This window comes from Rhinolophus sinicus, chromosome 16 (genome assembly GCF_057876585.1).
Source record: "Rhinolophus sinicus isolate RSI-liver-muscle chromosome 16, RSI-T2T, whole genome shotgun sequence".
Taxonomy (NCBI): Eukaryota; Metazoa; Chordata; class Mammalia; order Chiroptera; family Rhinolophidae; genus Rhinolophus; species Rhinolophus sinicus.
The window spans coordinates 53,516,234-53,532,010 of record NC_142516.1 but is presented as its reverse complement, the minus strand read 5'-3'; the positions used below and the strand labels follow the sequence as shown (position 1 = coordinate 53,532,010).

The following is a 15,777-nucleotide window of genomic DNA, read 5'->3' as shown; positions in this document are numbered from 1 at the left end:
CTCAAGAGGTAGCTCCTATTTCTCAGATCATTCCCTCAAAGTCTCCCTAATTTCATTTGGGAACCGAACCCTGGGGTCTGTCAGCAATGTGCTCAGAAACTACATTCTCAGCTCCGCCCACTGCCCATACCTCTGTCACTGTGCTGTATGACATAGTGGCTGCAGGGGTCCCTCTGCCAGTCTCACTAACAGGTGCTGCTGGGGCCTCCTGTGGGCCCAGCTTCACCCACCCCGTGACATCCAGGGCAGTCTCATCAAGCCCAGGATACAGAGAGGAGGGAGAAGCCCTTCTAGGTCCATGCCACGCCCAGGCAGATCCCTTCCTCAACGATGTATGAAGTAGCCCTTTCCTCCTTTGCTTATAGTTCTTCTTCATCTTGCTGTTTTGCTCACAATTATCTCCCCTGAAAAAAATCAAGCTCATCTCCCCAGAGACAGTTTTCTGACAGACGACAACTCTAAATTAACCCTCCCTTCATTTACTGGCATAAGCTTGTGTGTCTGACCTGATTTCTGTAGTCATTAAAGGGTTGAAAGCTCAGTGAAAAGAGTAAGTGGCTGATAAATATGATTAGAGCTCATCACAGCTACCATTTAGTGAATGAACACTTACAATACATCAGACTTAGTGCTAAGATCCTGTACAAGCTCTACTACCAGTACCTCCATTTTACTGATGAGGAAACCAAGCCTTAGAGGAATTAACTTACTTACAGGTGGATAACAGAGCCAGCACACAATCCCAGATCTATCTCACTCCAAAGCCCAAGTACGTTCTCCAGCCCCATATTCTATTCCCGTTTCCTCATCAAATCAACACAGAGATGTCAAAGGAGGGAAGTGACAGAAAACCACGATGTCTTGCTCACCATGGCGTCACGTACACATAGCTCAGTACCTGACACGTGGGGTCCTCACAAAATATTTAATGAACAAACAGAAAAGAAACAAACAAAACCAAAAAACACCAAACACAGATGCAATGTTTTATAATACTTAGAATCAAGCATTAATAAAATGGGGAAAAAAGGCATTTCAAGAAGAATCTAAAATACAGTAACTTCAAAAATTAATAAACGAAAAAGTCCCTATAAGAAGCTATATGCCCATATCAAAGGTTTTCTAGAGCCAATATTTTCCCAACAAAAAACAATCTTACCTTATATGAAAATCTTTGAAAATAGTGTCCTTTCCAAATGATCATTTAATGAAATGATAATTATACCATCCATGAATAAGACAAAGTGACTTAAAGGGTTCCACTACAATTCACTTACAGATTTCTACCATAATTAACTCCAACAAAGTACTGAAGCATTTTCAAGATTTCCTATGATCAAAGTTTAATTTTCAAGGCAAAACTACCTACTCAGCTTCTTTGCAGTTGCCTCTTTGAAAATTAAGAGGCTTTCAAAAGTGCATATTACACAAAGCAACCATGCTACCCAAAAATAACTCAAGTAACATGCAAAACACAATAAAAGTTACAAAGCCTCAAATCCACGTTTCCCCAAAAACAACACCTAGCCAGACCATCAGCTCTAATGCGTCTTTTGGAGCAAAAATTAATATAAGACCCAGTATTATAGTATAGTACAGTATAGTATAGTATAGTATAGTATAGTATAGTATAGTATAGTATAGTATACCCAGTCTTATATTAAAATAAAACCGAGTCTTATATTAATTTTTGCTCCAAAAGATGCATTAGAGCTGATGGTCTGGCTAGGTCTTATTTTCAGGGACACACAATTTAGAAAGAAAAGACGGAAAAAAAGGCCCTTTACACCTCACTCCTCATTTTAGAACTCACACTGGATAGAAACCTTATTGTGACCAATGTAGAAAGCCTTTAGGCACAACTCTCAACTTACATTATCCGGGGACCAACCTTATAAATGTTGTAGTTCTGTGACTGTCTTTATCAGTTGAGTGTTTAATCCTTAAAGTTCAACAATTCATTGATTGATGAGTATTAAGTGCTATGTAGCACTCTAAGTTCCCCTTGATTTACATCACAAAAGTTTTGATAGATAATGTTTTCATTGTAATTTAGTACTAAATATTGTCTGATTCGCATCAAGATGTTTTGGACCTATAGGTTATTTAGAAATGTATTTTTTAATATGCAGACTCTGCATATTTTAGTTATAGATTTCTAATTTAATCACATTATGCACAGAATGCATGGTCTTCAAATACAGATCCCAAATGACATAGATTCAAACAGAAAATTATTGGAGACTTGCTATGTGTGGGCTAATGTGTCAGATACAATAAGCTGCTGTCCCAACATTCATTTTTTTCTTCCTTCCTTAAAGTAACAAAACTACAATTATGTTCAAGTGGGCAGTGTGGACAATTGTTTAAGGACTCATCTCCTAGCTTTTGTTGCAGCTATGAGTACCCATGAGTGTCCTGGCCAATGAGAAATAGTGAGATGTCACTGCTTGTGGGTTCTAAAGAAACCCATGGAAGTGGGAGCATCTGATCTGGTATTTTCTCTTTACCATTTGCCTTTTATCTTATCTCTTCTTCTTTCCTAGAAAATAGACCAAAAGGATGACAGTCACAGGCTACTAATTATAAAACAGGGACACACGGTATTATTTGGCACTACCAACCATGGGTTGCTTATTTCTGGACTTCATGTAACATAAAAATAAATAAATAAACAAACAAACTCCTAACTGATTTAAACCCAAAAAAAGTAAATAGTCGTATGTTTCTGCCAACACTTGACTTTCCTTAATAATATTAATTTTCATTAGCGAGGCAGAGAGAGATAACATAGGAGCTGAAGACAGACAAGGCAACCCATCTATTTCAAGTCCTTTTTGATACCTATCTTCCCAAAGAACATTCACTTTTGTTTTCTACATTTCAAGGAAGATTGTAAATGGGCTTTTTTGTCCCTGATCAAAAAATAATTTCAGAGATCATGCAACTGGATGCTATGCCCTCTCAAAAATATATGATGTAGAAGAACATTCCAGAAGCTTTATGCATGCGTCTTCAAATAAAGAAACCACTTATGGTGCCCTCACAAATAATTAGTCATTTGGAGGAAAGGAAGAGTGATGGACTCACAACTGGCTGTATTAAATTTGTAGTGTATTGTCTGTGGATTCCTCTTAGGCAAGCTATCAAAACTGTTATCACTGGCAAATTATAGCAGAGTGTCTAAAAATATCTAACACCCAGTATTTTGTAGCTTCTAAAATTTTCTAGACATCAGGTTAAATCTATTCAAGGCATCAGGCAGGAGGCATGACTATATTATTTTATAGGTTAATTTTGTAGTATTTACCCATAAGGAGCCAAAGAGAATATTATAAGCTCAATAAAGACTGAAAGAAGCAGAAAGCTGTGCACATATGTGATACACAAATTAGCAGATCAAAACAAAATAAAAAAACCTGCCTCAGTAACAAAACAAGCCTATAAGCCCACTACGGTTCGTGGCCCTACAAAGGTGATGCTGCCCTCACGAAGCTCAAGTCTCGGTTAGATGGTAAAACCAAAACACACCAATCAATGAAAGAAGAGCTCAAAAAGAATAGGACATAGTGAAGTAATAAAACGGACAGATATAGATATAGATATAGATACAGATATAGATATAGATATAGATATAGATAGACATAGGTATAACTATAGATATAGCTATATCTCTAGATACAGATATATAGATCTCACAAGAAAAGAAAGCAATGTTGGTCCAAGTAGTCAGGAAAAAACTTACAAATTATATATTCTTTAGTTTCAAGTCAGGTGTATAGATTAGTTTCCACCAACTGCCTGTACTTTGGGTAAAAGTTACCAATCAATTGTTAAAAATGCCTTTACAATAAGTTAAACAAGCATACATTTTAATAACTTTAATATCCTAAAATAGAGAAATATCCACACAGGATATTTTTTCTAATCTTACAGAAAATGAAGTAAGAGCCAGCTGGGGTAATCCAAGCAGCCTTCCTAAGAGTTTAAGCAAATACTTGAACATTTATTTGGGACTTTTCTGTGCCTCATAGGATCTGTAGGAGACATCAGGTTTTATTTCCCCTGTGCAGTATAATTCACGTAACAGCTCTCTCCTTCTTATGGGGAACAACAACCTCCCCCAAACACAAACAGGTAATCCTAATGGGGGCCACCATTCTTCACGCCTCTGACCCACCGCCACACAGGTTGCCCATGACCCAAGCCAGCGAGACAATCCTAATACCTTCCTATCCTTGGCCTCTGTGACTTCACCAAGAGCTCGGCACAGCACCCAAGCCAGGAAAATCCATGATCCCTCCCCAGATTTCCCCTTTGGGGACACACCTAGGAATACATGAGCCAGGGAGGAAAATGAAAGCAACACACAAAGAAAAGTGGGGCCCAGTATCTATCACACTCTGGCAACTTCCAAGGGTTCCAGGAATTTCTGGCAGTACATGGCTATGTAAGCCAATTAAATTCTCCTTTCTGGCTAAGCAAGTTCATACTGGATTTCATCTTAAGGCGCCAAGACAATCCCAACAAAATATTCTCAATCCAGAGAAAGCCAATGCAGGCATCATTCTTGAAATAGATTAAAATAGATTCTAAATAACATGAGGAAATGCATGAAATTAATTTTAAAGTAATAATCAGTAGACCTGCAAAACTGGAAGACTAAGGAAAATTGTGTTATAGCCTTCGGAAGCTGGGATCCAACTCTGCCTCCCCTGTCCCCATCCTAGCAGTTCTTATCTGATAGGTTTGACAGACAGCACTCTTATCTCTTGACAGGGACAGACTAGCTTTTTTCCAAAGCTTCATTGAAGGGGACAGAATCTAAATAGATGGCTAATTGAAGAATCGCCACCTATTCCCTAGAGGGAAACAAGATCCTCTTCAAGGTAAAATTCATTCTTTCTAAAATGTGGTATTTTATTTCTGACTTCAAATGGATTTCCAACTGGAACATCGCAAGAACAAACCTGAGTGCCAAGCTAATAGTTGGGCCAGTGGTTTCTCCCACTCTCACCTCCAGGGGTCTTCCCATCCCCAGGATCTCCATCAATTATCACAAATTAGAACCTAGCTACTGAAAATCTGCTTCTGAAAATCACTTTACTTTCTGAAAATATGCTCTCTTATGTCATAGTTTTGTCCCAAAAAATAAGATGTAAGTTTCTCTTTGGTTTGTAGAAAATCTCATTAGAAGAAAGTTGGTGGTATAAAAAAGAAAGGCACACTTTCTCCTTGCCTATTCCTTCATCTTTACTCTTTCCTTTTCTCTTTGAGTCTATGGAAAGAGTCTGATAAATAAAAGAGTCTGAATCCCAGCTTCAAGACTCATTCATCAAGAGATAAAACAGACAAGGCTCTAAGTCTCAAAGTCCTCAGTTTAAAAATGAGGCAGAAGAAAAAAAAACTTACCTAAAATAACTGTTGTCTGGATTACAGTTCCTGGCACACAAAGAAAAACTTCACTAAATTAAATGGAGTCACCGAACACAAAATACTTCACCACCCTAGTATAGCCTTACTCCTTGAAAAATAAGCTTACAAAGAATGAACATATGTGGGGTCACAGAAGTAACCTAAATCTATTTGCCAGCCTACCTGTAGAAGTGCAATCACACACATACACACACACCAGCTGCTTTCCTACATGCTTAAGTTAAAAAATAATTTTTGCAAAACAAATATCAAATAATATGTATCTTTTACAAAGTGCGATCTAAAGAGCAAGATTAAACAGCATGAAAAGGAGGGCGAGAAATATGGGGGGGGAAGATAAGCTAGGAAAAAATATTTGTGAACTACTACATCTGCACAGTAATTTGCAAGGCTAACAGCGCTAATGTTTGTTTTCAGTGATCTACATGGCAAAAAAATTGCATTAACCTTCTGATTTTTCCCTAACAGTTATGGATTCCATTCAGCAATTTCTTTTCATTTGAAGGGGTTTCTCTAGTTCTTGTAGGTGGTGGTGGTGGTGGTGGTGGCTTTAAGTGAAAGAATAGCAACAAAGAAATAAGAAGTGTCCTGAAGGAATTTATGCTATGTTTATCAGGGGTATCAAAAGTACTTAATTAATATAAGTTTACAGTTCATGTATAAAATCCACAGCTACCCATCAGTTAGTGAAAAGCCATTACATCTCATCACTTCAGGGAAAAGAGTGAGACTGACTTTCAAAATCCTAAATACTAGACTTCACTGATGCTTCCTTTAGGGAATTCTGTGCTGAGCTGGGTGGGGTCCCCAGGACTCCCTGTATGGAATGCAGGCGTGTGCATGTGGTTCTATGCATCTCCAAGTCAGGCTCGGGTCTAAGTAAAATTTGATCAATAAAAATTTTTGCTACCAATTACCACTGTACTCTCTTCTTCCTACAAATATAGCTAGCGCCTGGGCACAAAATTCATACAATACTTTTGGGGTATAGGTTCAATTTTTTAAAACTTTTTAAGCAATATTATCTAAAAATATATAGACAGATATGCCTACAGTGATCAGAATAACTTATGCAATTAATTTTATTAATACTTTGATTTAAAAGTATTAAAGTCTATTTTTCTTATTTAGAGAGCCAATTTCTCTAGGAAGAGTAATTAAAACCAGAAACAAACCACTATTACTTTAAAGAGTATTTTTCCTATATAAACCATCAAAAGGACACAGCTTTTACCCTTATCCAATTAGTCTAACATCTGCAGTGAGAATATATTAATGAGTCTAAATTCACCAAATAGGTAACAAGCAGGGGTTAGTAGCATGGGTTGCTAATTCAATACATCATTAAATATTATCAAGCTGCCCAATCCCTAAAGTAATGTTCCACTGCAGGTGCCTAAAGAAGAAAACCTCAACAAGGAATTCCTTCAGTAAGACCGTTCATTTAAGAAAAAGTTATTGAGTACCTACTATGTGCCAGGCACTGTAGACATGCTATTCAGTCCCCCCATACACACCTGGGAGCTCATATTTTGATGAAAAAAATGTAAACTAAACATACTTAGGTCAATGTGACACCACATAACTTGTTTGTTCCTTTTAAGAGGGCGACTTGAATTCTAAAATTCAACAATAATCAAATTTTTATTTACAGGTAAACAGCTTCTCCTCTACCAGGAAGAAAGGGAAAGGAAAAACAAGAAGGGGTAGAGGTGAGATGGGAGGGAGTGAAAGAAGGGAGGGAGAGATGAAGGGAGAGGCTGAGACAGACACCCAGGGGCCGCATCTTATCTCCTAGACTGCACCATGCTTCTAGCTTCTCCCAACTACACACAATGGCAAATAACCTTATTGCTTAAGTTGGGTTTCTATCATTTAGAACCAAGACTCCTTATTCATATAAGATCTATAAGGTCTTATACATGACCTCATATATAACCTTATATATAATATGCAATGTATATTTGTAAATGAATGTATGAAATGTTAACATTTAGAGCACTTACGAAACAGTAGGAGCTGTGATATATGCTATGTACATGGTATTTTATTTAACCCACACAACTGCCTTACAAAGCGAGCACCAGAACCACGTTGAGTGTTTAACAAGAGGAAATAAGGGTTATAGAATAATCCCCCAAGGTCACATATTCGTCAAAAAGTAATGTCAGAACTCAAAAGACAAGGCTGGTGCAAAAGCCGGTGCTCACAAATACTACACAACACTAAACAATGATATAATGAGAAAGCATGAGCTGAGCTTATTCCGAATAATCTGACATCACTTATTGCTACATGGCATTTTAACAAAACCTCACAGTTTGTTGAACAAAATTTAACCAAGTCCACAATGCTGCAGCCCATCCTTAATTTTCTAAAAACATTCAGGAGAACCTTCTTTCCTGATTTTAAACCTTTTCATGGGTTAAGACCCGTCCTCTTAAACCTCACCTCTCTCATTCTCTAGAGAGTAAATCTGAAAGTCTCGTGTTTGGGCACGGCCTCAGAAAGGAGGATTTTAGACATCGTCTAAATTCTATATCCCCCAGCAGCTAACCACTATCACACATGATGCATGGAAGGGAAAATTATATTTTATTTAACCTTGAAACTCTTACTCCATTATATGCCAAGTTTAGGCTTAAAGTAAGTAGTATGACCAAAAAATTATTTCCATAAGGTTAATAAAATAATAGTAATTGTGAATATTTGAATAGTACTTTACAGTTTCCAAAGCACTTTTTACTCCAGTACATCCCTGGACCCTCCTAGCAATCCTATAAGTAGACAGTGAATAAATCATGCCACCATTTGGCAGTTAAAGAAACTTATGATGAAAGAAGTACCGTGTTTTGCCCTAAGTCATTCAGCTGGTAAATGACAGACTGGGATTTTAAAACAGGTCTTCTTGCTCCAAAGTCAATATTAATTCCAAGAAAATAAATAACTTTACCACTGACTGCCAAAGCAGTTTTCTATCTGCTTACTTTAAGCATTCTTGTTCCCTTAAACCTCTGTGCCATAAATGTTTACATAAATCATCAGCTCCTCTAAAGTCTCTTTCTTCAGTACAACCCTGTGTTCGTGAACACTTACTCGGCAAAATCTGCCACATGTAGTGCCCAGAAAAGTATGTCTCGGAGCTTCCACCTGAAGCTGTGCATATCTGCAGCTACACAGAAATCTCAGGAAACTTAGTGTTCTTAATACTTACATTTTAGACAAGAATATTTATAAAATGTTATATATATATATTTCCTTCTCTGCCCTTAAACAGATTGATCCAAAATAATTTAACACTTCTGATTCAGAACAAGAATAATTTACGTAGCATCAGTCCTCTAGCCAGGCCCCACATTAACTGCCGATGATTCAAAGGCACAGACACAGACCCCAACTTCAAGGCAGGCATAGGAAAGGGGGGTCTACAACCACTTGAAAGATGCAAACACATGCCTATAGTGGGGACAGCACATGATCCAGAAAGACATCCAGCAAAATCTAAGAGATACAGGAGCAGAGGAAGGCAGTAGAGACATGAAAGAAGGAAGGGGACCTTAGGCAGCAGTCTTTGCAATAATCATACCCAGAACTGGTGCCAGAACTGAAGAGGAAAAAGCAGAAGTTCAACGTCAGCCTGTAAGGAAGACACACAGCCTGGGACAGAGACGTCAAGCCTGAGAGAGGTCATCCCTGGAGGAAAAAAAGGTAACTGTCCCAGATACAACCCAGCACCAGAAAGGGAAACCAGGGCCTGCACACGCACACACACAACCTTACAACACCCTGTCATCCTCGTTTTGTACAGTAAACATATTCCTATAGTTCTGATCACAAGTCACAGAATTAGAGCATCGGCGATCACCCTCGTTAACCTTGCCATTTTGTGGGTGAAGAACCTGGGATCCACAGTACAGTTATCTGTCCAAAGCCAAGCGTGTTAGTAGCAGAATAAGGACCAGAGCCTTGCTTGCTGGTTTCTCAAGTCTAAGCTTTGCCACACACACCACCTGCCTCCCAATACTTACCTAAATTTGTATTGCTTCTACCACCTTTCAAAGCTCACTTCAAATATATTATGATGATTACTAAAATGAATTTTAATGATTATAGTTTACCTCAAAATTATTTATGCTGAGCTAATATAATCTTTCATAAATCTACTGGGAAATACCCTTAGAGTCATTTATATCACTCATTTCCTACAGTAGTTATCTTAGAAAATGGAATGTAGATTAGCTGTCATAACTCCCTGCTGTGTTTTATTACTTTATCATCATAAATAATGGTCAAGGTTAAAGATAATCATGTTATTATAAATCTACCCTCAATGCATATATAATGGAGTCTATATGCTTAATAACTAATAGAGTAATTAAATACTGAAACTATACATGCTGGGAGAAAGAAGTCCTTTGGAAACTGGCATAATTATTCTCACTTACAAACTATGGTAATCTTTCCCAAAGATACAAACAAGTTTCTAAATCAGTCTTATCCCTCACCAGAATATCCTCCCCTAAGGGATTTTCAGGAGACAAAATAATCTACTCCCAAGACAAGGGAAAAAAAATCATCTTTCTTCATAAGAAAGCAGAGACCTCATCTAAAGTCCTCTAATACTAAAAACTCAAATTAATATCTCAGGCATTCTTAATTAATATCTAACAAACCTCCAGAAAAGTTTTGCTACTAACTTTTCAGATTTATTAAGGGAAATATAGTATATAGTTGCCTATATATTAGATTTCATCAACATGTTGAATTTATCCATTTCATTTAATTTTATCTACACTGAAATTGAGTGTCAGAAAGAGCATGGAGATAACTATGCAGCTGAAAAACTGACCAGAAGTCCATGTATTGTTGAATATATTTCTCCGAGTCTCTCATAGCTAAGTCCCAAAAGTACTAAAGGATGACATGCCAACAGACGTGTGAGTGGTGTTGAAGAAATATGACAAATGGAGACGCATAGGACCTAAAGTTTGTACTCACAACTGGCCCTCGGTAAACACCTGTGTATTAAACAATACCATCACACTGTCACAAAGCCTCTCTAGATCCTAGACCACCTATTAAAAATGTGTAAGCTTGACTTATTCCATTAAGAGAACAGAATGCTAAGAATTTATCAAATTAAATGTGCAAGTAAAACATCTTTAAAATAATTTAAACAGCATCCCGCTTAGTTTTTTTTAGATCACAAAACACCATAGAAAACGAAGAACTGCCTGGATTTCTCTTGTATGACCTAAGAATTTTGCCTTTCCACCTAAAATTTTCCTTCCAATTCAATGTCATTTTGATAATTAGGAAGTTTTACTACATTTGAATTTTTTTTAGGGAAAGTTTACAATTTCCCACTTCACCAAATGATAAAACCTCAATGGCAAGATGAGAATAGAAATTGTACATAGTATTGTACATAGTATTGTACATAGCATTGTACCTGATCAGCAGGAGAACTTGAAAGAGGTCGTTATCTTTAAATTGGAGCCAAGAAAGCTGCTGGGCTGGCACAAGCCCCCGAAGAGCACCTAACCATGTTCTCAAACATCAAAAACATCATGTTGATGCTTCATATGCTTCTGTCTTATGCTGCATGTGCGTGTATTATAGAAAATAGAACAGATATTTAAACTCTCCTAAGACAAAATCCCACAAAAAGCAGTTTAAAACATGAAGCTAGCTGACCACAAAGGATACCAGGGTAATCAACAGCATAATAATTACAAATGTGCAGTGAATGTACTATATGATGCATTCTACAGAGTGGTAAATCTTAAAACCATTGCTCAGAAAGATGAGAGAGGCTCACAAACACATGAAATTTTAAGTTAAAAACACATATGAACATTAACTTACTCTGTAAAAACCAATGCCTCTCATCCAAAGAGCAATAATAGGCCTCCTGATTTATCCCACCACATACTAAATGGAACTTGTCATTTAGAGAAAGCTGAACCAGAAGATCATTAAGATTACTTGGTACTCTACATCCAGGAATTCAACTTTCCTACATACCTTCCAACAAATGCTCAGGTAAGTAAAGATGCCCAACAAATTCTTTACAACTGAAATATCTGTCAATCCATCATCTCCTACAAAATGGTCTGTAGGCAACTTTAGATAGACAAGTCACCACTAGCTCTATGCTTTTCAGCAAAACCCTGGGCAGAGTGGAAGACAATAATTACAAACAAAAACTTTCCTACGCAGCTCATATAAATCTGAATACACCAAAGGGAAAACATCCTCTTCAGTAGATTCATATTGCCCAAACTTCAAATCTCCAAAGCAAATGAATATTAAACGTGTAACTTGCCAAGACTTGGGCTCTCCAAAGTGGAGATAATTAATGCTGTAGAGATCCATATCCTCGGTGTGCCATGCGAATGTGGTTTTCCACATGCCAAAATAGAGATACGGGGTATTTACACCCTCAATAGAAATACCGCACTCTTCCTCAACCACATCCAAGACCGTATTTAGGCGAGCTATGTTCCATTCATCCACACCCTGGAACCAGGAAAGAGAGAGAAAAAAATCAAACATTAATACACTAATAAAAATAATATTTACTAATCAAACTACCATCTGCCAAAATTATTACACTGCATATTTTCATTCACTTAGGAATGGAAAATAAAGCAATCATTATATAAGAAACACACATATATTTACATATCTGTTATTAATTATCCAAGATTATCATAAGCATTATGTGGTTCTGTATAAATATTAGGATAAAATTATACCAAGTAACTCCAATTCCCAATGGAAATGGATCTTGAATCCCCACTCCCCATTTGCTGTTAGGAAAAAAAAATCCCTGCTCCAAAGCATACGTGTAGTGTGCTTTCCATCTTTGACACACCTTTTTGTGTGGAGGTTCTTTTTTTTTTTTCAGTGTGTTTGTTTACCTGTATATTAGTTTAGAAGTCAGTCAACATAAGACATCGTTTCAAGATATCACTAGCAAAATACATCTTCTTTCATCCCTCCCTCATCCCTACCCATTTCAATTTTACCATGTAATAGATCATTTCCTTAAAATTGAACTCTATTGGAAAAACTCTTAGCACTATCCTAGGCCCCAGATCACTGTGCTTTTACTGCTTCTTCAATGAAATATTAACATCTTATGTTAATGGAAAAATTTAAACATGGAGTAACTGCTAACGATACTTATCCAAACTTTGGTAAAATTGCTGGAATGATGTAGTTTTCTAACAGTAACCCAACATGGCTGGTGATGATAGAGAGAAAAGGTTAGAGTTGCTGGTACAAGAGTTAAGGTGATAGGAAAAGATTCTGGTTTTATTAGAACTTACCAATCAATTATTAATTCATTATATTAATTCATTATCAACTGCTCAAAATATATACAAACTATGTATTTTTCCCATATGCCTTTCTAATAATCAAATATAAATATCAGAGATTGTGCCATTCCTATGCAATCATGAGGAAACTGCAATGCCTTTAAATCCATTTCCACCTCCTCATGGTGCTATTAAGGAGGGGCATTAAATTAATCATGTATACCAATAAGGCTCTCCAATAACTATGGCAATGGCCTCATAGACAACTACACCCAATATTTCCCTTATACACTAAAAATGTACGGCTATTCTGTTTTTGTTTTGGTCTACAGATGATTCTCTAATCCGTGTACTATTCTTACTTCCTCAAGCTTCTTGGTTAAAAAAATTGTTGATGGAGCAGTTAATGAAGCTCTGCCTCAGGTAACAAAGTGCCAGTGGAAATAATTTAATCCCCAAATTCTCCTAAGTAGCCAATCTATCTTAAATCCCACAGTGGGAAGTTTGTTATCAGGAAATTGGTCAAAGTAAGTATCCTTTTCGAGAAGATCCTAGATTCCAATTTATGAGAACTCATAAAAGTTCAATCAAATTATGTAGAATATTTTATCTCATTCTATTTATAGTGGTGCAATCTCTTAACTCTAGTCCAATCGGACTTCAGTTCAATCACTCTAATAATAAAGTCCTATTTAAAAGTCATTACTGAGGCAATGAATCTGAAGTAATAAATGAGAGCCATATTATAGGAAACATTTTTAAACTGAATGAGCGTGCAAATTTAGGAACAAACTATTCCTCCGAAATTCCTACATTTGGAGAAGTCTTAATTTTATTACTGACCGACATTATAAATAACTGAGGATGAATTATTTGACATCCCTAGACTTGTGGGTCTCAGGGGATGAAGGTAGAGAAGAAACAGTGCTTGCAGAAGACTCAGATTCTAACCCCACCTCTGTCGCTGACCAGGGTGATTCACTGAGATTTTCTGAGCTGCCAGTCTTTCTTCAAGAAAACATGAGTGCTAGCACCCTCCCAGAGACGCCTGGAGTGCTAAACACGCTAAAGGACATAAAACCTTTAGAAAATAAAACTTATTATTTCTTAGAACTGATGGAATAAATACCTCTACTATTCTCTAGTAAATCTTACTGGAAAGCTTCTTCCAAAACAACAGCTGAACACATGATAAGAGAAAATAAAGTCCTATGAAATTTTCTACTGAAGTTCTCCCCATTCATGGGCAAATAACAAGTTTGCAGCATGGCCAAACAATGGCCAAGGTTGCCATGATGCTGAGACTTAATTTCTTTTGCTAAAATAAAAACTCATCTAATTCCAGTTAAAGAGGTGATTAAAATATTAAGAATAACTCATATAACAGAGACTGAGGATAAATCTTACTGCTTCTAAATTCCTTCTCCAATTGCTGTTCTCTACTATCGGCTGAACTGGCTTAACTGCCTCCAATGACAGGCTCTGAACTGAAGAGCACCAGGTCTCCACAAATTCAGACAAGGAGTACACCTAGCCTGGCATTTAGGCAAAGTGTCACACCATACTTTACCTCATTACATAACACATACACGACATACACACCACACCTACTCAAACAATCCCGCAAAATAGGTAACAGTATATCCAAAAGAACAAATGGAAAAACTAATACTCCTAGCAAGTAGTAGGCAGCAAAGATACACCTAACTCTATCTGACTCCTGGGCCTTCACTCATAAACTCTATGCTTCCAGTTCTGATCATTTTAAAATACAACATATCATCCTCCTCTCTCAGCAACAACTGTCAACAAAGAGCTAAAATTTAGGACAGGCAAACACACACAACTGCTGCATTCCCCCCACCCAGGGGTAAAGCCATTCTAAACAAACACTGGCAAGGCTTATAATAAAAAATGCTTCTTTTGGGGTTCGGGGGAGGGGGGACGGGAAGGGATTTAGTGATAGAACTGATTTAGTGTAAAAGTCTCCAGAAAGAGCCCTGATACAAACAAACCCCAGAATTTGTCAAACGGTTCAAAACTTAAAGCCACGGAATCTCAGCAGGAAGTCCACACATCAGCCCAAGTTCATAGACAAATGTCTCTTCCCAGATTCTGTCCCCTCAAATAAACCTCTTCTACACAATATTTGTCACTCACTTGACCTCCACTGGACAAACGTTTCCTCCTGCGTCCCTTCACCCCAATTACCCAGTCAGCATTCTAGGCCTGTCCTGCTCCATTTGTGTATTTACGCTGTCTGTCGTTTTGCTGAAATAATTCACCATTGGAACCATGATTTGTGCACATATATATATAATTGAGAGGTTTATCAAGGATCTTTCCTTTATCTTCCGCCTCTCAGGAATCAGATGGCAGTCTAAAAGAACGCTTCAACCTTTATTAGCATGACCAGAGTCGGGAGCTGTTGAAGGACCAGGCTTTGGACTTCGCAGAGGGAGTGAGTACCCCAAACTGACATCAAAGGATGAACGAGGCATCTACAAACCAACACAGAGAGACTATACCAAGTGTCAGTCCACAGCCCCGTCACTCGGGGACATGTCCAGGCCAGTGAGCACCCTCCTCTTAGGACTGAGAGCATCCACGACCCCTGACGCACTCAGTCACTCAGAGATGGAAGGACGACACGGCAGTAACATGTCGTTAGAAACCTCACCAAGAAAGAGCCATTCCCACCTAACAGAGAGAAACCATGCAAAAGCACGGTAAGCCAATGTTTCCCAAAATATTGTCAATGGAATGTTAACCATACCAGAGGCCGCGGTCAAAAATCTTTGGCCTCCTTTCCTCCTTCTCTTCAGAAGCTCTCTGAGGGCTCTGAGAGGACCTACCATAAGGAATTCTGTTTGACTTTGCTTAACTCCACATTTCCCAAATACGGTTTGACCATGAAACTTTGTTTATACAGTATATGAACATCCCATAAAATAGCTCTGGTGGGAAAGCACATTACAGAGCATTGTAATAGGCAGTTCCCTCAATGCCCAGC

General features: G+C 37.7%; 1 protein-coding gene across 6 annotated transcripts in view; it reads right to left on the bottom strand.

Moving 5' to 3' along the window:
- KDM4C (lysine demethylase 4C) overlaps positions 1 to 15,777 on the bottom strand; it is a 383,956-nt gene that overhangs the window by 266,859 nt on the left and 101,320 nt on the right. For 5 of the 6 annotated variants that reach the window (XM_088793095.1, XM_019727138.3, XM_088793096.1 and 2 more), the window contains one exon: positions 11,765 to 11,958. The exons of the other annotated variant lie outside the window; for it this stretch is intronic. In XM_088793095.1, coding sequence (XP_088649221.1) covers positions 11,765 to 11,958 — 194 coding nt within the window. The remainder of the gene's footprint in view (positions 1 to 11,764; positions 11,959 to 15,777) is intronic. 6 annotated transcript variants of the gene reach the window in all.